Source organism: Chrysemys picta, chromosome 9, assembly GCF_011386835.1.
Source record: "Chrysemys picta bellii isolate R12L10 chromosome 9, ASM1138683v2, whole genome shotgun sequence".
NCBI classification, from domain to species: Eukaryota; Metazoa; Chordata; order Testudines; family Emydidae; genus Chrysemys; species Chrysemys picta.
This window is the reverse complement of record NC_088799.1, coordinates 5,630,116-5,655,802: the sequence shown is the minus strand read 5'-3', so window position 1 is coordinate 5,655,802 and position 25,687 is coordinate 5,630,116. Positions and strand designations below refer to the sequence as shown.

The 25,687-nt window shown below is 46.2% G+C and overlaps 3 protein-coding genes across 6 annotated transcripts in view; 1 reads left to right on the top strand and 2 right to left on the bottom strand.

Moving 5' to 3' along the window:
- Window positions 1–157: 157 nt before the first annotated feature.
- LOC103306521 (uncharacterized protein C2orf72 homolog) lies at window positions 158–9,435 on the bottom strand. The gene is made up of 3 exons (XM_024110271.3): window positions 4,927–9,435; window positions 3,418–3,533; window positions 158–601 (listed from the first exon to the last, which is right to left on the bottom strand). Exons 1-2 carry the CDS (start codon window positions 5,507–5,509, stop codon window positions 3,460–3,462), a joined length of 657 nt encoding a protein of 218 aa, XP_023966039.2. The 5' UTR covers window positions 5,510–9,435; the 3' UTR covers window positions 158–601; window positions 3,418–3,459.
- A 139-nt stretch (window positions 9,436–9,574) lies between these two features.
- Window positions 9,575–17,322, bottom strand: RPL35A (ribosomal protein L35a). The gene is made up of 5 exons (XM_005292585.4): window positions 17,238–17,322; window positions 16,718–16,760; window positions 14,455–14,607; window positions 11,734–11,878; window positions 9,575–9,633 (listed from the first exon to the last, which is right to left on the bottom strand). Exons 2-5 carry the CDS (start codon window positions 16,726–16,728, stop codon window positions 9,610–9,612), a joined length of 333 nt encoding a protein of 110 aa, XP_005292642.1. The 5' UTR covers window positions 16,729–16,760; window positions 17,238–17,322; the 3' UTR covers window positions 9,575–9,609.
- A 16-nt stretch (window positions 17,323–17,338) lies between these two features.
- The window catches only part of IQCG (IQ motif containing G), a 40,672-nt gene continuing 32,323 nt past the window's right edge, over window positions 17,339–25,687 (top strand). For 2 of the 4 annotated variants that reach the window (XM_065557584.1, XM_042843921.2), the window contains exons 1-2: window positions 17,420–17,548; window positions 18,239–18,320. The gene's annotated coding sequence lies outside the window, so the exon portion shown is untranslated. Of the gene's footprint in view, window positions 17,549–18,238; window positions 18,321–24,649; window positions 24,883–25,687 lie in introns of all 4 variants that reach the window. The other 2 variants (XM_065557583.1, XM_008173724.4) reach the window with 2 other exon arrangements.

Below are 25,687 nucleotides of genomic sequence, written 5' to 3'. Positions count from 1 at the left end.
GGTGCATTACAAAGCATACAAGGGTACATCTACATTGCAAAAATAACAGTGTGGACGCTCCGCCTGAGCTGGGCTTTGCAACCCGGAAAGCGGGGAGGGTCTCAGAGCCTGGGCTCCAGCCCGAGCGGAAACATCTACACTGCGATTTTCAGCTCCATAGCTCAAACCTGAGTCAGTTGACCCAAGCTCTCAGACTCGCCGCCATTGCTTTGTTTTTGCTGTGTAGACATAGATTCCAGACTGAAGCGTTCGTGAGCTTAAAATAGAGAGAGAATGATACAACTAAACAAGAAATCACTTCTTTTGGCTGTGAAATATTTAAAAAAATATTTAATTATGTCAAGGGTTTAAAATAAATATTTAAGCAGCTGTAAATATAAAGATGAGTCCAGTGTCCTTACATAATTCCTCACATGAACACCGTCCCAGGGTGTTTTGTCTGCCCTGCTATAAGTGATAAACGGTTTGAAGTTTATACATACACACAGGCATGCAAACAGAGAATAAACTCCAAATTTTAATGTGTGGGGTTTTTTTGTTGTGTAGTTTTTTTTTTTTTTTTTTTTTCGGTGGCAGTTCAGATCTTAGCTGGATACAGGAGCTGTAAAAAAACAAACGAGACACAAACATTAAGTCTCTAATGCAAAAATGCATAATTTGTAACAAAATTTGTATAACTGCAGCACCTAGGAACCCAGGGATGGGCCTGGATCCCATTGTACTAGGTGATGTACAAACACTGAATAAACAGACTCTCCCTGCCCCCAAGGGGATTACAATCGAAGTATAAAACAAGAGGACAGATGGATACAGACAGAAAGGGGGGACAAGGAAACAATGAGACACTATTACTCAGCATGATAGGCGGTGGTATCGGCCCACCAGCAGTCCAACTGTTGTCAAGTTAATCAATTCAGCATAATTAGAACTGGTTGGGAATTTTTCAATACATTTTTTTTGAAAAATTTTCACATAAAAACCCCACCCTGAGATCCCAGAACAGCCAATAGGCTGGGGGTTGGGGCACTCAGCTGAGATTGGGGAACCCAGATACAGGTCCCTGTTCTATCTGATTCAGAGCAAAGACTGGAACATGAGTTCCCCTTCCCAGGTGAGTGCCCAAACCTCAGACTACTGGATATTTTGAGATGGGGAGGGGTGTTTGTGTAGGTTTTTTCCCCTCCCTCTTTTTTTGGTCTTAGTTTTGTCCCAGTGCAGAATGGGAAAATGTCTGGAATCTCAACATTTTCAGGGGAAAGGAAAAGTTTCCCAGCCAGCAATAATCATAACCGCTACACTATACCAGTGAGGATGCAGCTATTCAATGGGGTTATTTGATATTAGATTCAGATCACCTGCCTCCCACATTGCCTCTTCCCTCCCCCGACACAAAATCTCTAAATATCTCCCACGGCCGTTCTCCATCAGATTGTATCAAATCGTAGGCAGGTCGTGCCACTCCTAGTGTCTATTTAACAAGATCATTGTACACATGGTGAAATCAGTTTATTTCATAGACTATCAGGGTTGGAAGGGACCTCAGGAGGTCATCTAATCCATCCCCCTGCTCAAAGCAGGGCTAATCCTCAAACAGATTTTTGCCCCAGATCCCTAAATGGCCCCCTCAAGGATTGAACTCACAACCCTGGGTTTAAGCAGGCCAATGCTCAAACCACTAAGCTATCTCTCTATGGAGATAAACTCCATAGAGGGGGTAACGCATACTTGAATGTGCTAAACACAGTCCATTTTACTTGGAACAGGGAGTTCATATGCCTGCACTGTGGGTACTATTTATTACATAGGAACCTAGCGAAACTGATTCACACAAAGCCACATAACAAGATGCAAGATCTCTCTAGACCAGCTAGAATACCCAGTCACCATATATAGAGCCCTACCAAATTCAGGTCCATTTTGGTCAATTTCATGGTCAGGGGATTTTTAAAATGGTAAATTTCATGGTTTCTGATATTTAAATCTGAACTTTCACGGGGGGGAGGGGCAAGGGGATGTCACAAGGCTATTGTAGGAGGGCTGCAGTCTTGCCACCCTGACTCTTGTGCTGCTGTCTTCAGAGCTGGGCGCCTGGCCAATATCCATGGAGCTTCCTGGAGGTGGGTCTGACCTGGCCCTGGGAGTGGCCTGTGCAGGAGAAGAGAAAGTCCTGTCCCTGCCCCGTCTGGCCGGGACTAGCAGTTGGAGCTCAGCGCACAGTCGCAGCTGCACCTCTCAGGAGTTAAAGGGGCCGCTGGCTGGCTGGCGCGCGTGCGAAAGAGACTGACCTCGGTGCCCCCTTGATCATGGGGCTCTGGGTGGTCACCCACTTGCCCACCCGTAATGCCAGCCCCCCCCATGTTGACAACCCCCCCCCCCCCCACCATGCCACCCTCACTTCTACACTGCTGCTGGCAGTGATGCTGCCTTCAGAGGTGGGCTCCCGGCCAGCAGCCGCTGCTCTCCAGCTGACCAGCTCCGTGAAATCTAGTCTCTACAGTAGCCAAATTTAATGGGGGAAGATCGGATTTCACGGTCCATAATGCTTTTTTCACAGCTGTGAATTTGGTAGGACCCTAACCATATCTGCTCCAACTTTGCCATAGCTTTTCAGCGCTCTACCTCCCACCTGACTCTTCTCACGGCAGCTGCACCATGCACATCAAAATTCTGCTGATGCACGGGGAAGGAGGGGACCTAGGAAGCGGATGCAAAGTCCTCTGAAGTCCCTGGAGGACCTGCCATTGACTTCAGAAGGGTTCGGATCAGGCCCCTAGCATGCAGTGAAACAAACAGGGCTAGGCTTGTTGTCTACCAGCTGCCCTGAGCACTGGCGTGGAGGACAGCCTGGCAAATGCCACCGTGCCAAGGGTTCACGGCCACAGAACTACTGTAAGGTGAACTAAAGGGAAGAAAGGGACTGGAGCTGGGTTGCAGCTCTCCCTGCTGACGACAAACTGTTCATGCAGGCTCCGAATCTAGCTGCTAGCACGTTCCCCTTGCGAGCTCTGCTATCCCAGCGAGGGGAGTGTATGTGACACCACAGGGAATTGCGTTGCAGGAAGGTGTGCGTGGCAGGGGGAGGAAAGGGTGTCCTATAAAGATCTGTCTGGCCTAGGTTTTCTATAGCACCATTACCACGGTATCTAAGCCCCCTCCCGTTGCTCTCCCCCATCCTCCTTTCCCCAGCACAGCACGGCCTGCTTGCAGTCGCAGGCAGGCAGGAAGGGGAATTCCCAAACTGCCAGGGGAGAGTTGGGGGAGTGGGGAGGGCACCACAGGCAGAGGTATTTGCAGGAGTTGGCCTGCCTGGGAGCACTCCTCCAACAAGTATGCTAGGAGCAGCCGGCTAAACAGGTTTGCTAGTGCAGTAGCAGTGGGTGGATATTGCTATGAAGGGACGGGATGAGATGCACCCACCTTCCAGGCACATCGCAATGCGGCCTAAGGGAGCCTGTCCTCCTACCGTCTTTCGTATCCTGTGTTGCACACCCCCAGGCTGAGTCGGATGGTAACTGGATCCTGGGGAATCATTTCTGGGGGGAGGGGAGGAACAGTGTAAATACTGGCTTGGGGGGGCATCACTGAGCGAAGGAGCCTGCGACATTCCTTGGCAGAAGAGCCACTCCACAGTGCAGCCCCTCCCACCTGTTCTTCCTCCCAGAGCATGCTGTCCCTGGCAATCTCAGCTTGTCAAGTGGGCCACGGAGGGGATGCAGCCGGGCTCAGGGATCACAGGGGACTCGCCAGCACCTGTGTGAGGAATCTCAGGTCTCAAACCCAGGTCCCCAGGCAAACCTCACTGCAGCTTGCTGGTACCAGAGTTTAGGCTGGTGGACCCTCGCTCACCATAGGCGCCACCTATGAAGCTCCCAATGGTAGGAGACGTCCAGGCTCTCAGATTGGCTCACACTCACTATTTAAGCCAGGAGGCGGCCCAGGAAGTTGTCCGAGCAACTAGGTGAATCCCTGGCATGCAGCGGGACCCTGCCTTCTCGGCTACCTTCTGAGCCCTGCCTTGCTCCTGTCCTCCAGCCCCATTCCAGATCCCTGCTGCTACACCCCCCCCCCACCCCTTAGCTTGATTCCTGACTCTAGTTCTGACCCTTGGCTTGACTCCCCATTCTGTCCCCGTCTCTGACCTCCACTTTCTAGCTCATGACTCCAGCTCTGACCGCCTACGTCCCAGTTTATGACAGCACCCAGCTCTCTCCGACCTGCTGGGCAATGACCGAACATCCCCCCCAAACCCTGCTCAAACAGAGCCCAACCCACAATCCTCCTCGTCACTGATTTAACATGCCCCCTGCCCTCACACCAAGTAGGGTTGGTGGACTGAGGTGACTGGGGCAGGTTGCCCCTACGATAAAAGGCCCAAACATTTATCGACACCACCACAGAGTTCCGCAAAGGCCCACGGACACATACTGGACGGCCCCTGAACCAAGACTTTCTCCTCAGAGTTCTCAGGCACATGCGAGATGCCTCCTCTCCCAGAGCTGCTTCCTCCTATCACTTAGCAACAGGGAGCAGCAAATCTATGGGGCTCTGAGCCACACAGCTCGAAAGGTGGGTAAAGTGCAGCTCCTGATGCATTTTCTTGAAGGCCCTCCTCAGGCCCTGCAGTGCCATGGCTTGCTGAAAGGGACACGGCTGTTCCCCTTCCCCATTCTAATTTCCAGTTCATGTGCCCCCCCAGCCTCCCAAATACCCCCTTGCTCAGCTCCACCCTGTGTGCCCACATCCCTGATTTTCATGTCTCTCTGGTGTATCCCACCCGACTCTGCTTTGATCTCTGCACCCGGCTCATGCTTCCACATTTCCTTCCACCCACCTCGCTCTTCTTGTCTCCCCTCCCCAGCAAGACCAGCTCTCAAGTTCCCCTTCACATGATGCCCAGTCCTGTGTGACCTCTGACCCCTCCAGTACCTTCTTGGCCCTTCAGAACTTCTCTCAGGGCTCTGCAGGCAGCTCTCTTGACCTCCAGGGTCCCATCTGGCTGGCCTGGGCTGTAAACAGCTGCTTCCACCACCAGTTCCTGGAAGCCACCATCCAGCAAGCACTGCATTCTCCTTAGTGCCCCGGCTGCCCGTCCTGGTTCCACCTGCTGGTGCTGCAGGTCTGGCTGGATCATCACCAGGACCAGAGCCGCTGGCATGCAGGGAAAGAGATTCCTTAAGTTCCAGAGTGTTTCATCCAGGTGTTCCCACTGCATGAGCTGCCTCAGCGTGGCAGCTTGCCAGAGCATGAAGACCAGCTGCGGTTGCATCTCCTGCTCTTCCTCCTTGATTTCCTCCTTCCGGTGGAGTTTGGTCTTTAGGTCGATCCCTCTGAAGAGCTCCTGGGCAAAGTCCATCTGCACGAGCGGGGCTGCCTCATGTACATCATCCATCTCCATCACTAGCACCTGTCCATTCCGCCTGCCCACAGTGTCCAACAGAGTCAGGAACTGCCAGTGCACTGGCTCTGCCGGGGAGCACACAGGGGTCTCCCCTAGCAGCTCCGACTCCATATCTTCCTCCCAGACTACAGCATCACTAGAACGGCAAGGGGCGTGTTACAGGGAGCGCAAGGGAAGCCTGTGCCAATGTTTCTGTGGGAGTGGGAAGGGTGTGCAGAGAACAGCTAAGACACTGTGGGTCCCAGCTAGGGTGACCCGATAGCAACTGTGAAAAAACAGGACAGGAGGTGGGGGGGTAATAGGCACCTATAAGAAAAAGTCTCCAAAAACAGGATTATCCCTTTAAAAACGGGACATCTGGTCACTCTAGTCCCAGCCCAGGTAGACAGTCTCACACTAGTTCAGGCAGAGCGAGCACATAAAAACAGCAGTGTGAACATTACAGCATGGGCTAGCTGCCTGAGTCCAAGACTGCCCACCTAGCCCAAGCCTCCACCCATGCCACATGGACAGTGATTTTTAGCATTGCTAGCTCTGCTAGAAATAGAATGGGTCTCTTTACCCGGGCTGGGAGGCTTGCTCGCGGCTGCAGTGTAGACACGAACTGCTTCTTTGAGAGTTCAAATATCGTGGGTTTATTCAACAAGGGATCAGAAGTCTTGCACAGCGAAGAGGAAAAATAAGAACGAATGGGAGCTTTCACCACAGGAGGATCCAAACATCGGTGTCATTGGCCATTTTTGCTGTGAGCTACCCAAGCCGTTGGAGGCGCGGTGCATGGATTTCCTCCCTGGGAGGCAGACCAAAGGGGAATTGCCCATCCAATTCCGACAGGAGCCCATGCAGCACAGTACATGGTTACAAACTGCGTCCATGAACAAATGCTGCAGCCGAACGGGCTAGAATCCAGCTGATATGAAAATATGGAATAACTCAACCACTGGGAAGTTTCTAACTTCTTCAGGTGGAGGTTGGCTTATGGCTGGAAGCATAACAATGCCTCTCTCTCTCATCTCCTCCCCCCCTTTTAAAAAATCCTATCTAGTGGAGCGTGTCAAATCCTGGTAAGCTCTTGGACTCGGATATCTTGTGGGAGAGGATTGCACAGGTTGTGTTTTTGCTTAAAAGAAAAACTATTGGGTTTAAACTTGTTTTTCAGCTTCCCTGAGTGTCCCCCCCGTTCTCAGAGTAAGAGAAGCCCACCAGGGAGCTTCTCTGCATCTCTATGTCCCCTCTGCTTTGTTGCCTCTATAGACATGTTAAAGTTCTCACTCTCCCCTCACAGGCCACACATCTAAATCATCTGATGTGTCACCTCTGACCAGCTTTAATTTCTGCTGTATCTTTTAAAAGAGATGACATTTAAATAGCGTGAGAGACAAGGAAGAGCCCAGAAGTTCTCACTTCAGGGCCTCAGACACAGTGAAAACTGGCTATTGTATACCCTCTGCTACCCTGCCTCCACAGGCAGAAGGGAGATAATGTGAAAGACTCTCCCCTAACAAGGGAGGTTGGGAGAGACACTTCTACTTCTCACACCAGAAACAGACCAGAAGGTGAATTATACACATTCCACTACATGCATCTGACGAAGTGGGTATTCACCCACGAAAGCCTATGCTCCAATACGTCTGTTAGTCTATAAGGTACCACAGGACTCTGTCGCTTTATACACATTTGTGTCACTCGCCAGGAAAAGGACATATAATTGATATTTAACAGATTAGCAGCAGTTCCACTGCCAGATTAAAAAGTCCCTGATTCCACAAGCATGGACAGAGGGCTACATTTCACTAACACAATGTGACTGAGTGTCAATTTTCAGCATCTTAAACAGGGTTAGTGTACCTGTTACCTAAGGCCAGTTTTAAGATAACTTACCTGTGTTACCATCTAGAGAGGAAAGCTTTTTCTAATGGTCTCGCAATCAAACTCTTTGCAGTAGGCAAATTCGCTGGTCAACTGTATGTTGATTGGCCAGGTTATCTCTGATGTCACAATCCCACCCTTTCCCAAAATGACCCGTTAGTCTTGAAATCAAACTTAAATTATTTAACATTTGCATTATGGTTAATGCCCAGTGGTCCTGACTCGGGGCCCTAGTGTGCTAGGTACTTTACAGTGACAGCTTCTGCCCCAAAGAGCTTAAAATCAGTTTTCTTCTCTGCATGTTTAACAAACCCAGTCTTAAACAGACATGAAGAAATAGAACAAATGCAGTATATTGATTTTAAGTCAGTTTTCAGAATGGAGAGAGGTCAATAGTGGTGGTTTTAGTAAAGGGAAATCACGCCTCGCCCATCTATTAGAATTCTTTGAGGGAGTCAACAAGCATGTGGACCAAGGGGATCTAGTGTACTTAGATTTTCAGGAAGCCTTTGACAAAATCCCTCACCAAAGGCTCTTACGCAAAGTAAGCAATCATGGGGTAAGAGGGAAGGTTCTCTCATGGATTGGTAACTGGTTAAAAGATAGGAAACAAAGGGTAGGAATAAATGGTCAGTTTTCAGAATGGAGAGGGGTAAATAGTGGTGTCCCCCAGGGGTCTGTACTGGGCCCAGTCCTATTTAACATATTCATAAATTATCCGGAATAAGGGCTAAACAGTGAGGTGGCAAAATTTGTCATTGTGGAGAGTTCTCTGAAAACATCCACTCCATGTGCAGCAGCAGTCAAAAAAGGGAACAGAATGTTGGGAATCATTAAGAAAGGGATAGATAATAGGACAGAAAATATCATGTTGCCTCTATATAAAACCACGGTACACCCACATTTTGAATACTGCGTGCAGATGTGGTCACCCCATCTCAAAAAAGATATATTGGAATTGGAAAAGGTTCAGAAAAGGGCAACAAACATGATTAGGGGTATGGAACAGCTTCCGTATGAGGAGAGATTAATAAGACTGGGACTTTTCAGCTTGGAAAACAGATGGCTAAGGGGAGATATGACTGAGGTCTATAAAATCATGACTTGTATAGAGAAAGTAGATAAGGAAGTGTTGTTTACTACTTCTCATAGCACAAGAACTAGGGGTCACCAAATGAAGTTAATAGACAGCAGGTTTAAAACAAAAGAGTATTTCTTCACACAATGCAGTCAACCTATGGAACTCCTTGCCAGAGGATGTTGTGAAAGCCAAGACTATAACAGGGTTCAAAAAAAGAACTAGATAAATTCATGGATAGATCCATCAATGGCTATTAGCCAGGATGGGCAGGGATGGTGTCCCTAGCCTCGCTTTTGCCAGAAGCTGGGAATGGGCAAGAGGGGACGAATCACTTGATTGCCTGTTCTGTTCATTCCCTCTGAAGCACCTGGCATTGGCCACTGCTGGAAGACAGGATACTGGGCTAGATGGACCATTGGTATGACCCAATACGGCCCTTATGTCTTTAAATAAGAATTTTTTTCTTGTTAAAAGTCTAGTGGATAACCAGTATCTAACAATCCAGGAAAACAGGAAGTCAAGACTTGTGCAGAGGAAACATGCATTGTGGTGATGGAGAATGAAGGGGTGTCAAACAGGAGGCAGGTGTGGAACTAAACTACATGAAGTGGAAGTGACTTAAGAGGTAGGTGAGAGCCAAAGAGGACTGTTCAGGGGTGCTGAAGTCCTGTTCTTCGTGAGTATCTCAAGAAGCCACATTTTTAAATGTGAGCTGAACGAATTTGAATCTTGGCAAATAAATTGAGTTCTGTATTACACCTGAAATTACAAACTGTAACTGTACAGAACTGTACTATCTACATCGATTTGTCAGAAGAATCAACTAGTGCAAGAGAAACAAAACTTTGAGCTTTCATTTTAGTAAGTCGGCAAAGTGTTTTTCAAATACTGTATGGAAGTTGCATTTGTTTTCAGTTTACATGCACAATTTTGAGATGTTAAACTTTTATTGAAGAGCACTCTTAGATACCATGATGGGAGTTATAGGAAAAAACCCACAGATTGGTAACTAACAGATAAATGAAAATAGATCACAATTAAAGAGGTAATTTTAAACTCTTGATGCTTTGGTCAGTAACAAATCCAATTCCTCCCTTTATCATCTGCTATTACTAGATCATTGTCCTGTTTTGTGGATTATGTAACACTTGTTGTAGAAACAACAGAAAGTGAACTAGTTATTCCCCACACCAACTGAAGGTCATAAGAAATCATTAAAAACAAAATCGAACAATTTCTGAATTTTATTTTTAGTAAAAATTTAGATCCTAGATGGATACAGCATCTGTAAAACAAAAACAAAAAAAAATCAGGTTAGAGATCTTGTTACTAAACTAAAATGTTAACACACATTTCTAATTAATCTCTCTCTAAATACCCGCGCAGATAGCTAGCAGTTTGCACAGAGCACTCTTTGACAGGTTACTGGTCTAGTGGATGGAGGGAAACGGTAGGTGTGATAGATCTTGATTTTAGTAAGGCTTTTGATACAGCACCACCTGACATTCTCATTAGCAAACGAGGAAAATGAGGTCTATACAAAATTACTGCAAGGTAGGAGCATAACCAGCTGAAAGACCATACTCAAAGAGTAGTTACCAATGGTTGACTATCAAACAGGGAGGCGGTATTTGGGGGTGGGGTCACGCAGGGGTCAATCTGGGGTCACGCAGGGGTCAATCTGGTACTAGTCGATATTTTCATTCATGATTTGGATAACAGACTACCCAAACAAATATGCATACATAATTTGCAGGGGACTCCAATTTCTAACTGTAATGGTAGATAGGCTTACAAGGCAGGATGTGGAATCCTCAGCATTTGGAGGGTTTTAAGAACAGGTTGGGCAAAAACCTGTTAGAAACAGTCTAGATTCTCTTGGCCCTGCCGGAGCAGGGGGCTGGACTAGATGACCTCTCAAGATTCCTTCCAGCCCTACATTGCCATGATTCTACATTAGCGGTGGGCAAACTTTTTGGCCCAAGGGCCACATCTGGGAATAGAAATTGTATGGCGGGCCATGAATGCTCACAAAATTGGGGTTGGGGTGCAGGACGGGGTGAGGACTTTGGTTAGGGTGCAGGCTCTAGGGTGGGGCCAGAAATCAGGAGTTCAGGGTGCGGGAGGGGGCTCCGGCCTGGGGTGTGGGAAGGGGTGCAGGCTCTGGATGGGGGTGCGGGCTCGGGGGGGGGCAGGGGATGAAGGATTTGGGGTGCAGGAGGGTGCTGGGATCAAGGGGTTCGGAGGGCAGGATGGGGATCAGGGCTGGGGCAGGGGTTGGGGCACGGGGAGAGGCTCAGGGGTGCAGGCTCCGGGGCAGCACTTACCTCAAGTGGCTCCGGGAAGCAGCAGCATGTCCCTTCTCTGGCTCCTAGGTGGAAGCGCAGCCAGGCAGCTCTGCGCGTTGCCCCGTCCGCAGGCACCGCCCCTGCAGCTCCCATTCGCTGTGGTTCCCAGCCAATGGGAGCTGCGGGGCAGCATGCAGAGCAGAGCCCCCTGGCTGCCCCTACACGTACGAGCTAGAGGGGGGCCATGCCGCTGCCTCCGGGAGATGCGTGGAGTGGCCCCTGACCCTGCTCCCTGACTAGAGCATCGGAGTGGGGCAAGCCCCAGACCCCACTCCCCAACGGGCGCTCGAGGGCCGAATTAAAATGGCTGGTGGGCCAGATCCGGCCCGCGGGCCGTAGTTTGCTCACCCCTGTTCTACATGGAAGAATGGAAGAGCACAGAACATAGCTCAGTCTTTGGGAAGTGCTCTTTGCAGGGTAGCCCATGCACCATCTTCCAGCCTAGCTGGGGGAATGAGAGGATAACTGCTCTCTTTTGCCCAGCTGCAATGAAGGATAGCACTTGTGCTCCTCCTACAGTGGTTTTTCTATAGGATAACGAAAGCTGAGCAGGGTCACATCTCACTCCGATACGGCTCTTGACAATATCACTAGGACGACAGTGTGTACAGGAGCAATAGTTTGAGTGGTGACACAGACAGCCAAGGAGGAGGTTCTCCTGGAGGTGCACAGGTAACAGCACATGTGAGTTTTGGGTCCATGACCAGACTCAGGAGAGATTCATTTAGTCCTCAGCCAGAAGCAGGGCTGATACAGTGAGGGCATTTGGGGAAGATGAGGGAAAGAAAAATAAAGACCTCAGAACACCCTGACCCCCCCGCCCCCCAAAAAAGGGGAGAGTGGACCAGGAGACAGAAAATAAAAGCCTGGGGGAGAGAGGAGGAGAAGAAAGAATTAGATGTACAAAGTTTGAGGGAGAGGGAAAAGAGGCAAGAGTAAATAATCGTTGAGGGGCGATAACAGTCAAGTTACCATTTTCTCAGTGTTCTCTCTCAGCTGTTAGGAAAAACAATTCACTACTAGAGTACCGTACTCACCACTCTGATTCTGTGTCCAATGGCCTTAGCAGGAAGGTTGGACCGGAACTTGGCACGAACCATACCACTGTTTCCATGGGCACGCGTTACCTTCCCCCAGATCACTCGTGTTCTGTTGGGCTTCCCACCTGGAGTCACGGTGTTGCTAACAAACAGAAGACTGTTAAATCCTGGGCATTCCACTCCTAACCAAGTGCTGGTCTATTTAAAGCAACAGTGGCAGGTTAAAAACACCATCTTCTTTTAAAAGAAGTTTCATTCCCTCTATTGTCATGGCTCCCTTGGAATAGTCAAACTGAAAGTTTAGAAATATTTATTTGATCACCCATAACGCAGATTTGCTTTCATCCAAGCTGACAGAAATGCACATTTTGAAGAGATTTTTTTGGTGATCTTATTAGCATGAGGTTATGATGTTTGAATTGCAAATGCAGCAGGGGAATGGGTTTAAACCCAAATATAAAAGCACGAAAACATGTCTGCACATTTGTCCCATCAAGCTCTGGGTGGACCTAACAGTGTCCCTTTACAAAACACCCTTCAAGCAACAGTCTTCTACCTGGCTTATATTAATTCAGTAATTTACAGAATTAAATCAAACTAAGTAGATATAAGCCAGTTGGCACACTTGTTGAACTGTGTCCACAGAGATTTGCACCAGTTTAACTAATTCAATTAATTAATTGTGTTGTGTGTGTAGATCACCCTCCTATCTTAGCGCTAGTCTACACGGCAGCACTTTAACGTGCCTTGTGTGGTCACGGCAGAGCGCTGGGAGAGAGCTCTAAAAAAAAACCACCCCCACAAGGAGCGCGGCTCCCAGCGCTGGGACACTGTTTACACTGGCGCTTTACTGCACTGCAACTTGCTGCGCTCAGGGGTGTGTTTTTTCGCATCCCTGAGCGAGAAAGTTGCAGCCGTTAATTGCCAGTGTAGACAAGCCCTTAGATTTACCTTTCAGAACTGATCTATCTGGGATTTGCAGGCTTCAATCACTCCCCTCTGATCCATTCCAAACACTATCTATTTCAAGTACTGGTACTAACTGGGAAAGTATTCTGCCTCGTGATTTACTGGATGATTTGCAAATAACTATATAATATATATTCATGCAAACAATATTACACATTAGAATTCTATTTCTACATGCATGTGGGTCAAACTGCTAAATGTAAACCTAACAATGACAGCATAATTTTGTTTTTATAATTTCAAAACACAGTATTCTCATATACCTCAGCAGCTTACAAAGGAGAACTAATAGCTGTTTATAACTCAAAACACGTAGCTTTTGCGGTGTCAACAGTACAATACGAAGTATGCCAATTTCACATTTGACAGCATTGCGAAGCACAGCATATTTCCCCTCAATATGCAATAAGCTTAGTGTTCACTATCTTGAGGTGCAATCGAAACCACTGGGAGCACAGCACAGTTTAAAGTCACATGCAACGGTAGTTACAATTCACATCATGTAATAAGGCACTAACCCATCCCCAGACCACCTGCAAGAAAAATCAAAACTCTCACACAGCCCAACCCTCTTCTATTAAAACACAAGAAGAGAAACGCTTTGCTCTGTGCATCTGGCAAACTATCAAAGGGGAGAAGAGGGCTTCCCACTAAGCATGCCCTGATTCCCCCAACCCTTCTAGATGTATTCATCTAGAAGTATCAGTTTGAGTGACTCCAGTGACTAACTGTAGAGGAAAAGGAGAGGTTTCGAAGATGTCCAGGTCCAACCCAAAACCTTGAATTCCACCCAGAAACATAATGAAAGCCAGGAATGGTCTCTGGAAAAAGCACTCGCTGTATGAAACATTCTAAATGGGAAACCCACATTCTGCACTAGCTGTGCCTTAAAGCAGTGGTTTTAACCTTTTTTCATTTGTGGACCCCCTAAAAAATTGCAAATGGAAGTGTAGACCCCTTTGGAAATCTTAGACAGTCTGTGGACTCCTAGGGGTCCACAGGACCACAGATTGAAAACCACTGTTCTATGCTAACACCTCAGACATAGTCTGCGGGCCCTAAGGGATCCAACCACAGGTTGAAAATCACTGCCTTAATCTAATCAGGAGGTAACAAAGGCACAGATATCTGCACCAAGATCCACGTCAATAGAAAAAGTCAGCCTGCTATGCAAGCAGAGATGGGAATAATCCCAAACTTCTCAAACCTGCTGTACTTCCGGGGCATCCATCAGCCGCAGCAATGATAGTGATCAGATATATGCAGGCCCAGAAGCAGAAGAGGATTTATTAAATCCCTTCAGGTTACAAAGCAAACCCTCACTGAAGGGGATTATATTAATTCTGCCACTTAAAGCACTGAAGTATCACAGGGAAGGACACTACAGTCCAGTCCAATACTGACTTGACTTCAGTTCACACCAGCATCCTGGAGGTGAGATGACTCATGCCCAACCCATCACTCTTACCAGAACCATTAGCCTTCTAATCCCGCATTTCTACAAGAGCAATCATAGTAATGTTTAAGACATCATCATTTAATACCTGAATTAATTTGGTATCTAGAATTGTGAAAGTTAAAACTAAATCCCAAAACGGAACCCAGTCTTGCACAATTCTACTTGGCCATTTTGTTTGTTTCACCATCATCATGGCAACAGGTATGCAAATACATTTATTGTGGCCTGATAAATCTGCATGACAATTTTTACAAGGCCTATTTAGCATAACAAGGAGTTCAGTTACTTACTTTTTAGCTTTATATACATAGGCGCATCTCTTGCCCAAGTAGAATTCAGTCTCATCACGGGCATAAACTCCATCAATTTTCAGGAGGGCAGTGTGCTCCCTCTGGTTTCGGAGGCCACGCTTATAGCCAGCAAAAATGGCTTTGGACCATAGTCTAGGAAATATTGTGCATATTAATGAATCGCCAACCACTAAAGCGTATTGTATGTGAATAAGTTTTCTGAACAAAACTTTCTGAAATAATTAGATACCATGCTAGTAGAAAGCATACAGGGGGAAAAGGAACAGTACTTCACATGAGTAAATACCCCCACATTCACAAAGTGCAGCTTCTTTAGCACAAAACATCAATTATAAAAATCCTGTACTAGCCTTTTCCTTCCTTCTTTTTACTAGAACCATTTCTAAAAAAAGTTAGATTTTCATTTTTTTAATAACACACAAACTCTTGTCGCAACATCCAAAAGGGATAGATAGTATATTCTATACATGGTGAAATAGATTAAGGAACTTGGGGCCTGCTATGCCACAAAAGTCACCATGTCAAACAACCTAGTTAAAATGTTCTCCCTCAGAGAGAACATAAACATGCCCACGGTGATCAGTCCAAGTCATTAGCACAATTCAGGACACTTAACATATGCTTAAGGTCCTCAATGTTGATAAATGCAAAATAATACACATTGGAAAACATATACATATAAGATGGGGTCAAATTAGCTGTTACCACCAAGAAATAGACCTTGGAGTCTTTGTGGATGGTTATCTGAAAACATCCACTCAATGTGCAGCAGCAGTCAAAAAAGCCAATCATTAGGAAAGGGATAGATAAGACGACAGAAAATATCATGTTGCCTCTATATAAATCCATGGTATGCCCACATCTTGAATACTGTGTGCAAATCTGGCCACCCTATCTCAAAAGAGATATATACTGGAATTTGAAAACATACAGAAAAGGGCAACAAAAACGATTGGGGGATGGAACATCTTCCATATGAGGAGAGAGTAATAAAAACAGGGATTTTTCAGCTTGGAAAAGAGACGACTAAGGGGGATATGATAGAGGTCTATAAAATTGTGATTGGTGTGGAAAAAGTAAATAAGGAAGTTTTCAGAGTAGCAGCCGTGTTAGTCTGTATCCGCAAAAAGAAGAACAGGAGGACTTGTGGCACCTTAGAGACTAACAAATTTATTAGAGCATAAGCTTTCGTGGACTACAGCCCACTTCTTCGGATGCATAAATAAGGAAGTGTTATTTACTCCTCCTAACACAAGAACTAGGGGTCACCAAATGAAAATTAATAGGTAGCAGGTTTAAAACAAACAAAAGGAAGTATTTTTTCCACACAAACTGTGGAACTCTTTGCCAGAGGATGTTCTAAAGGCCAAGATTTATAACAGGGTTCAAAAAAGAACTATCTAAATTCATGAAGAACAGGCCCATCAAAGGCTATTAGCCGAGATCAGGGATGCAAAACCATGCTCTGAAGTGGCCAGCCTGTGTTTGCCACAAGCTGGGAATGGCAACAGGGGATGAATCACTTGATGATTACCTGTTCTGTTCATTCCCTGGGGGGGGAGAGGGGGACCTAGTATTGGCCATTGTCGAAAGACAGGATATTGGGCTGACCCAGTATGGTGGTTTTTATGTTCTGAGAAACTATGTTTAAGCAATTATGCTATAAAGGAGTTTCTTAACATGGTTATTTTTACAGTAGAGATCTGTCCAGGCTGCACTTAAATCCATAACCAAACTGTAACATGGGTAATTGCATATGCAGTTTGCATCCATACACAAGACAAGTAGCTTCCAACTGTAACACAATCAGTAGGTTGCAATCAGAGTCTAACAACTCTTGACACAGACAGGGCCAGTTACTATGTCTGTGACCTAATTATCCAGTCTTACTTCCTGTCTGTGCGGAGCACTCTGCAAAGTGTGGTGCACTGTGCGAAAAGCTGTGCGGCAGCATGGGATAGGAGTCTAGATGTCCAAGAACGTACTGATCCGTACAACTGTGCAGTGGAACAGGCTTGGCAAGATGTTATAGCTGACAGATGTTCGGGATGGGAAGAATAGTATTGGTTATGACAACCACATCACAAGAGGGTCAGAGCTTAGATATGTTTAACACAGCACATTCTACAGCTGAGATGGTGATACGGAGAGGAAATGTGTGAGATGTATGAAGCCCCCCAGCCAGTGTAACACGTCCAGCGACAGCAAAGGCGAAAGGAAGTTTTCAGAGCCCATCGCTCACCTCCCAGACATGGTGTCGTCCTGAAGTCCTGCTCCCAGCAGGCCTGAGAAGCACAAAAAGACTTTAGATGCCACACTAGGGAATTTAGCACCCAACGGCTGTACCAGCCCCCCCGCAGCGGCCGGCACGCCCCAGGGGATCCCAGGCGACCCCCCCAGACTAGGTGGCCGGAGAGGGGAGCAGTCCCAGGGGCTCCCAGCTAGACCCCGGCCGGCTGAGGCGGAACCCAGCTTTGCACGGGCCGGCTACCTTAGCCAGGCCAGGCCCCCACCCCGCGATGTCCAGTCAAGGGGCCTCCCCCAGGGGCCCCTCTCGGGCGAGTGGGAGCCGGGAGGCGCCGGGCTCGGAGCCGGCTCAGCCCAGGGCCTAGCCCCATCCGCCCCGCATCGGCTTCATCCCGCCGCCTGCCCGCTGCACACGGCCCCCGCTCCACAGCCCGCTCCCCGCCGCACCTGCCCCCGCCCCATGTGGAGGAAGAAGCCCGCTTAACCGGCCTCGGGACCTCCGCTCCCGGACTCACCTCCGCGCCTCCGACCCAAGATGGCGGCGAAAGGGAGAGCGGCCGCAAAGCACGCCGGGATATGACATCGCAAGGACCCTTTAGGCGACCGAAATTACTGCCTGACTAGAAAACGCCCCGTGGAAGGGTGAATAAAATCCAGCGACGGCCCCTCCATCCCTCTGTTCTCCTTTCTCCATAGACAAAAACCTTACGAGGGCGTGGTTCAGTGGCTACGCCTGACGGGCACCTGCTAAACCAATCTGGATGCTAGGCCCCCTGAGTTTGGTGGTTGCTATGGAGACAAGCTCTGTCCAGCCTCAGGCCTGTGTGTGAGTCTCTCCTGGTTGTCGCTGATAATAGACCCCCAGTGGGGGGAGGGGAGAGCGCATCCCAGTGCAGGCCCCCCAGGGTGGGTGGCAGTGGGGCCCCTGGAGCTAGGGAGCAGGCGGCCCACCCACTGGGAGCATGGCGAAGCCCCTTGCGGGGGAAGGTGGGGGTGCCCCATTGGGTCCCTCCCCATCTGCTGCCCCTGGCCCCAGGGAGCACAAAGGCCTGCAGACCTGATGTGCAGACCAGCCAAGCCGACCCCGCCTGTTGTTTCTCCCCTGCCCAGGGGCTGCCCATGCCAAGGTCATGGTGCGTGCAACAGCGCCCCGGAAACTCGCACCCCTGCCGTTAAACACAGCCTGGAAGATAGGGGCTGGGTTAAAAACGTAAATAAACCAGGCACAAGTCATGGAATTAACTGGAAAGGGGGCAAAGTGCAGCCGAGCCAAGGCAATCCCAGACACGGGAAGGCCACGGTTACAATGGACAAACAGGCAACTGCAGAGGATTAAACCCCAACTAGTAGTTTTTAAAAAGGGGCCTTTAACCCAGCAAACGATGGCCGGGTTGAGGGGCAGCTGGGGGGTGTAATACAAACTGTCCAATAACAAGCTGTGTATGAGCCATCAGGCTGATCACTCTGCTTGTGTAGTGTACCCACAACCCTTCCTCTGTGTTTGGTCTTTTTTTAGGCGGTGAGGCTCTTTGGAGAAGAGACTGTGTCTTCCTATGCACCGGGACAGCCCCTGGTGCTTCTTCAGTGCTACTGTAATAGTAAGTAACTTTAAAATTTACTTTTAATTCTTCATTTAGGTCTGGATTGAGGATTTGGGCTTCATTGGGACAAAAGTACGTTCTTAAATGTTTCCCTGAATAGGAATGGACGTAAGCATGTGTTAACTGCTTTCCGGAATCAGGGCCTTGTCTCTGATGTCTATCATTTCCCCCATGCAGCTAATGCCATTGTAGGGAATGAGGGTAAAATTTTGAAAAGTGCCGTAAGTGACTTAGCAGCCTAAACTCCATTTTCAGAAGTTACTTTTCCTGGAAGTTGGGCTCCTAAGTGACTAAGTCACTTTTGAAAATGTGATTTAGGCTCCCAAGTAGCTCACGTGCTTTGAAAATGTTAACCGACTCTATGATAGTCCCCTCACCCCTGGAGGCTGAGGGTTCAATCTGTGAAGGTGCTGAGCCCTCTGGCCCTGATGCAGTAAAGTACTTAAACACACTCAGCAACTTGCAAGATCTAGCACTATTAATGACATTTTTAAATAAAGCACTGGAGGAACTGTTTCAGGCATCTGATAATGTGATGTAGAGCACATTTGCCAGGTTTGATTGTGTTCACAGCTGCTCCCACATAGGGAACATGAAAATCAGTGATGTTCCCTTTGCCAAATGCTTCTTATTTTGTCAGCATCAGTGAGTTCAGCCCTAGAACCACTGGATCTTGGAGAGGATCCAGTGTGGTGAGGTCCAGCTATGCTGAGAATGCTTGCCTCTACACTAGCATGCCCTGATAATATGATTCCTGCAAGAGTTCGCAGGCACCGAACTCTGGGTCATCTGCTGCTCCTGGATTCCCCTCACAGGGTTCTACATTGGAGATGGAGCAAGGAAGTTAATGCTGAAGGAATCTTTATATTAATTATTCTTCTTATTTTAACAGCACCAAAAAGCATGCTAGATTCCTCTCTGTACAGCCAAAGGATGTGATCCCTGCCTTGACAAACTTAACTTACCTGAAAAACCCCACAGGTTCCAAGGGGGTTGGTGCCACAGAGAGTAGATGTCCCCGAAGTCCTGTCTTCACGCATACTATGCAGGCTAAACTCTATGTAGTAGCTTCTGCAAAGGGGGCTCTTCCATGCTCCCCCCACAGGTTCTTATCCCCTCCAGCCACGTATCAATATTTATTTTTTTAAATCAGCAACTTGCTTTCTGACATTTGTAGTGCTAGTCAGGGTTCTGTACAACCATTGTCCAATAAAAGCAAGGGCGTTTCTTATTTAAGGCTCAGCTGCTATGTGAACTCAGCAGTCTGACTCTGCCAATATGCTGGCAAAACACAGTGAGTTGGGGTCAAGTGGCAGCCTCTGCTTTGAATTTCCTCACTGGTACCCATGATTATCATCACTTCTTAATTGGCCGAAGGGGGCATTTCAGATGCAAGGTGTTTCCTGACTTTCCCACCCCTGCAGCTGTTTCAAGCAACCAGGTGGCAGGATGGAGAAAGGCATGACTACAAGGCTCTCAGCTAGCAGCGTGTGGGCTGTAATCCCCAAAGGGGTACCCGGCCAAACCATTTATATTGTTTTTTAAATTATTTCCAAATTTCTCCTCCCTTTAGGACAGAAGGGAGAGCATACGATAGTTTGCTCATCACCTCACAATCTTGTGGGAAGCTCTGAGTCTCTTCACATACCTTGTCTTGTCTTGTAATTAAGATTTGATCAAGGAGTTCGGTTGAGTACAATAATTAGTGTTGATGCTAGGATTGTCTTTTCTGTGTGTATAGCAGGGGTACGCAACCTTTCAGAAGTGGTGTGCCGAGTCTTCGTTTATTCACTCTAATTTAAAGTTTTGCTTGCCAGTAATACATTTTAACGTTTTTAGAAGGTCTCTTTCTATAAGTCTATAATATATAACTAAACTATTGTTGTATGTAAGGTAAATAAGGTTTTTAAAATGTTTAAGAAGCTTCATTTAAAATTAAATTAAAATGCAGAGGCCCCCCCCCCGGACCGGTGGCCAGGACCTAGGCAGTATGAGTGCCACTGAAAATCAGCTCGCGTGCCGCCTTCGGCACGCGTGCCATAGGTTGCCTACCTCTGGTGTATAGCTTTAAAAGTAGAATTCAACTAGAGGAGCTCCTTATTTGTAATATTTCTCAGTACACCAGACAGTGGTTTCCTCTACATCTATAATAGAACATAAATCCTGGCAGAGCTTACTGGTTTGGCACCAACATCTGCTGAGTATATGGATATAAGAGGAAGCATACAGGAGGAACCAAGACAACATTAGGCTTTAGAGAAACATTACATTCCAGCTTTAAGTTTTCTTAAAAGGCATTAATATCTTGAATTAATTCTCTCCTGGATAGAAGTTGCTGATGGGGAGGAGGTGAAGCTATTAAATTCTACCTGTATATCAAAATAAGTCAGTTTTTCCTACAAGAACCTTCAACTATTTTATTCTTCTTTTAAAAGTGCTGGCATAATAATCTGTCACAGCTCTTCCACAGAAAATCTTTTGAACTATATTGTCATCTTTGTGGCTGCAAACTTTATATAAACCAGATGCAAAGGGACTCGTCTCATAGTTTAGACCCAAAATTTCGGTTGTGTTTAGAAAATGTCAATATGAATAAAACATATTTTTAATTTAAAACATATCTCTACCACAACATTGTACTAGTGCATGTTACCCCAAAGGGAAACTATCTAAGGCATTTATAACAAGCAAAATTCAGTCAGAGGGACTTGTATTTTCCACTTCTTCCTTGGATTATTAGTTTCTGAGTATAAGAAAAAATTAAGTTTTTATTTTTTTGTACTAACTTTATTTACTAGACTAATTTCACTGTCAGAGTTAAGTGAAAAGAATAAACAGACATAATTAATGATGAGAAGTAGGAGGTATTTTTACATTCTTTGTTTTAACAATCTAGGTCATATCAGTAACAGTGGTAAAGGCATTTTTTTAAATGTGATTTCTTTTGACAGTGTTCATTTAAGAGACATAGCTGAAACAATCTTGGAACTGTTAGTTAGTGATTATCTTTGAGATCTCCTGGAGAATGGATGAGGTCCAGAGAACTGGAGAAGGGCAAACATAGTGCCTGTCTTTAAAAAGGGGAACAAAGAGGACCTGGGGAATTATATATTAGTCAGCCTAGCTTTGATACCTGGAAAGATGCTGGAATAAATTATTAAACAATCCGTTTGTAAGCATCTAGAGAATAACAGGTTAATAAATAATAGCCAAATGCCAAACCAACCTAATTTCCTTCTTGGATAGGGTTATTGGCCTAGTGGATGGGGGTAAACAGTAGACATGACATATCTTGATTTTAATAAGGCTGTTGACACATCCCACATGATATACTCATAAGCATACTAGAGGAATATGGTCTAGAGGAAATTACTATAAGGTGAGTGCACAACGGATTGAAAGGCCGTAATCAATGGTTCATTGTCAAACTGGGAGGGCGTATCTAGTGGAGTCCTAAAGGGGTCAGCCCTGGGTCTCTTACTAGTCAATGTTTTCATTAATGACTTGGATAATGGAGTGGAGAGTGTGCTTATATAATCTGCAGATGACACCAAACTGTGAGGGGTTGCAAATACTTTGGAGGACAGGATTAGAATTTAAAACTACCTTGACAAACTGGAGAATTGGTTTGAATCCAACAAGCTGACATTCAGTGAAGACAAGTGCAAAGTACTTCACTTTGGAAGGAAATATCAAATGCACAGCTACAAAATGGGAAATTACTAGCTAGGCCGTAAAGTTCTGCAGAAAAGACTCTGGGGGTTATAGTGGATCACTAGTTGAATATGAGCCAACAATGTGTTGCACTTGCAAAAAAGGTTAATATAATTCTGGGATGTTGTGGAGAGACAGATCCCCACCCACATCAGGAAATAATTAAAGAGCTTCTCAGGGCACCATCAGCTTCAACCAAGTACATCTGTGAGGCTTGAAAAGTCTATATATGGGCAGGTTCTTAAAAAAGAAGATGCCCGGTCAGTGTAGGGTGGATAATGATATATGGGGGAAAGGACTGCTGCCAGTAGAACAGAAACATTGGTGATGCCAGTTAGGAAACTAGGCAAGGTTTATACAAGACCTGATGCTTATAGATCTATTGCTCGCACATGCCATGTGGGGTAAAATCATGGGGAAAAGTATAAATGTAAGACTAGTGGACTACTTGGAGAAAAATGATATTGCTGTCTAACTGAGGTACAAAGTGGTTTGTGAAAAGGAAGATTCAGAGTTGACCATATCATGAGACTAGAAACAGAGGTCAAAAAAGCATAAGAACTAAGAACTTTGTGATAACAGTCTTCCTGGACATTGAATAAGCATAGGGCATGCTATAGAGGGAAGACCTCCTATATAAACTAGCCAAAATTGGAATAAAAGGGGAAATGGTTTGGTGGATAAGGGACTTTTTTTAGTAAAAATGGGAACAGCTTTATCAAAAACCTACAAGCTTACAAATGGAACTCCACAAAGGAATATTTATAGTCTTGTTTTGTTTTCCCTTATGATAAATGACTTCCCAGAAAGTGTGCAGCTGTCTGTGCTATATAGACTAAGCATAATACACTTAAATTAGACGGGAAAAGACAAATGAGGTACTCCAAGAATTTCTAAGTGGGGAAATGATCGGGGATTTAAATTCTTACTTTCTAAAAATAAGGGAATGCCTTTAACCAGGAAGAAAATTAGGGAAGTTTGGAACTTATTTCTTTATGATGAAAAAATTCAGATAGTTCAAAAGGTTGTGGTCCTAGGAGTAGTGTTTGATAATTTAGCTTGTACAAGTCACAGACAATATCATACAAAAGTGTAAAAGTAGGATGAACTTACTCAAAAGCGTAGCTGGAAACAAATGGGGTGCAGAGAAGAAGGTATTGATGATGATGTACAGAGCATTTATCAGATCAGTTTTAGACTATAGATGCCAAGCTTTAGGTTCGGTCTCAAAAACAACTCTTAGGCCAGATCTACACTAAAAAGTTAAGTTGACCCAGCTACATTGCTCAGGGGTGTGAAAAATCCACAAAGTAGTTAACCCTCAACCTAACCCTTGGTGTAGACAGTGCTAGGTCGACGGAAGAATTCTTTTGTTGACCTAGCTATAGCCTCTCGGGGAGGTGGCTTAACTATTACAGTGATGGGAAAACCTCTCGTCTATATAGTAAGTGCCTACACTGAAGCGCTACAGCTCACCAGCCATTCCCCCATTTGTGGATTTGGAACTGCATGAAAAAACGAGGGAAGGAAAAACCCACTCATTATGACCAATGACATTTCTGAATTTATTTATGAAAAATGGGACCAGCTTTGCAAAGTCTATACAGATGGCTCCGAAGATGACAGCACAAGTAGAGTGGGAACAGCCTTCTGTGTTCCTAGTTTTGGAATCCAGAACCCTAAAAGACTGTCGAATTGTGTTACCATATGATGGCTGAACTAATAGGGATAATGTTGGCACCTGTCACGGAGTGTGGGGGAACTCAGGGCCCTGCACCCCCGGCTTCCTGCAATTCACCATGACTCTCAGCCAGCCAGTAAAGCAGAAGGTTTATTTGGATGACAGGAATACAGTCCAAGACAGGTCTTGCAGGCACAGACAACAGGACCCCCCTCAGTTAGGTCCATCTTGGGGTCCCAGGGCATCCCAGCCCCCCTTGGGAGGTCAGAGCCATCTCTGCCTCCCAGCCATCTCACCAGCCAGCTTCCAACACTCTGCCTTCAGCGACCCCTCCCACAGCCTTTGTTCAGTTTCCCGGGCCAAGGTGTCACCTGGCCTCCCACCCCTTCCTGGGTTCTCATGTTACATGCTCAGGTATTCTCCGTTGGTCAGTCTCCCATCCCCCAATGCAGACTATCCTAGCCACACTCCCCTGTCAGCATTCACAGACCACAGTAAGAACAGTCCCAGTTCGTCACAGCACCAACCTGGTGTCATGTTATCTATTTGGTTGCAACCATATAGAACATGGTTGCAACCAAAGTCCTGTAGTGGCACCAAATCTTGTATAAAGGGGGTCAAATGAGGTGTGTAAGACAAGGTTATGGCTTGCTGGTTATAATTATGCTGTCTATATGTGTGTATTAATTTTGTAGTTGAAGTTATGAATATTGGCTCTATACTGTCTGTATTTCAAACTTATGCTATGCTTCTGGGAAACTTCCCAGACAAGTTGGTGTTAGCTCTGCCTAGCCTGCTTGATGGTCCATTAAGGACCATCAGCTATACAACTGACCCATTGAGAGAAGGCAAATACACCTTGCAACTCAGCAAAGTATGCAGGGACTGGCCCATGTGACTTCAGACTCCATTTTGCTGTACTTTTCCACAGTAAGGACAAAGAGGTGCTCTTACACCTGGAAAATACTATAAAAGGCTGATGCCCCTCCTCCATCTGGTCTTCAATCCTGCTTCTTACCTCTGGAGGGACTTTGCTACAAACTGAAGCTCTGAACAAAGGACTGAGGATCCATCCCAGCTGGGGACGTACTCCAGAGACTTGATTTGAACCTGCAGTTTATTTCATCACTGCTACAAGCTTAAACCAAGAACTTTGCCATTACTGTATGTAATTGATTCCATTTAACCAATTCTAGCTCTCATCTCTATCTTTTTCCTTTTATGAATAATCCTTTAGATTGTAGATTCTAAAGGATTGGCAACAGCGTAATTTGTGGGTAAGATCTAATTTGTATATTGACCTGGGTCTGGGGCTTGGTCCTGTGGGATCAGGAGAACCTTTTTTCTTTTACTGGGGTATTGGTTTTCATAACCATTTGTCCCCATGATGAGTGGCACTGGTGGTGATACTGGGAAACTGGAGTGTCTAAGGAAATTGCTTGTGTGACTTGTGGTTAGCCAGTGGGGTAAGACCAAAGTCCTCTTTGGCTGGTTTGGTTTGCCTTAGAGGTGGAGAAACCCCAGCCCTGGGCTGTAACTGCTCTGTTGGAGCAATTTGTCCTAAATTGGCACTCTCAGTTGGGTCCCGCCAGAACCGCATCGTTACACCTGGGTAAAAGATGTGCGACTGACCTGCACTTGCACCTGTCAGGCATTATGACAATCAGAATTGGGAAAGCCGAAATGACATAAGTGAAATAATGTTCCTAACTACAGAACTAATGCAAGCAGGTATCTGTGTAACAATAGCATGGATTCTGGTATATATCGGAATATCTGGACATGAGAGGGCTGACAAAGCAGCAAAACAAGCTCTGGAAAAAATGAGGAGATAGATATTAAGATATCTTTAACTAGACAAGAATTCAAAAGTAGGGTAACAAAGGAGCTTGCGAAGGAATGGCAAGAACTATGGACTAAGGGGGGAAAAAAAGACTAAGGTTTTAGGATGTATGCTCAAGAATTGAAG

Excerpts from the sequence above, each read along its gene's own strand:
- LOC103306521 (XM_024110271.3), bottom strand. The coding sequence starts at position 5,509 with ATGGAGTCGGAGCTGCTAGGGGAGACCCCTGTGTGCTCCCCGGCAGAG. Across the intron at positions 3,534-4,926 it reads AGTTCTGAAGGGCCAAGAAG|AAATGATTCCCCAGGATCCA; the intron begins GTACTGGAGGGG and ends CCCTCCCCCCAG.
- RPL35A (XM_005292585.4), bottom strand. Across the intron at positions 11,879-14,454 it reads TATGTATATAAAGCTAAAAA|CAACACCGTGACTCCAGGTG; the intron begins GTAAGTAACTGA and ends TCTGTTTGTTAG. Across the intron at positions 9,634-11,733 it reads TTGGACACAGAATCAGAGTG|ATGCTGTATCCATCTAGGAT; the intron begins GTGAGTACGGTA and ends TTTGTTTTACAG.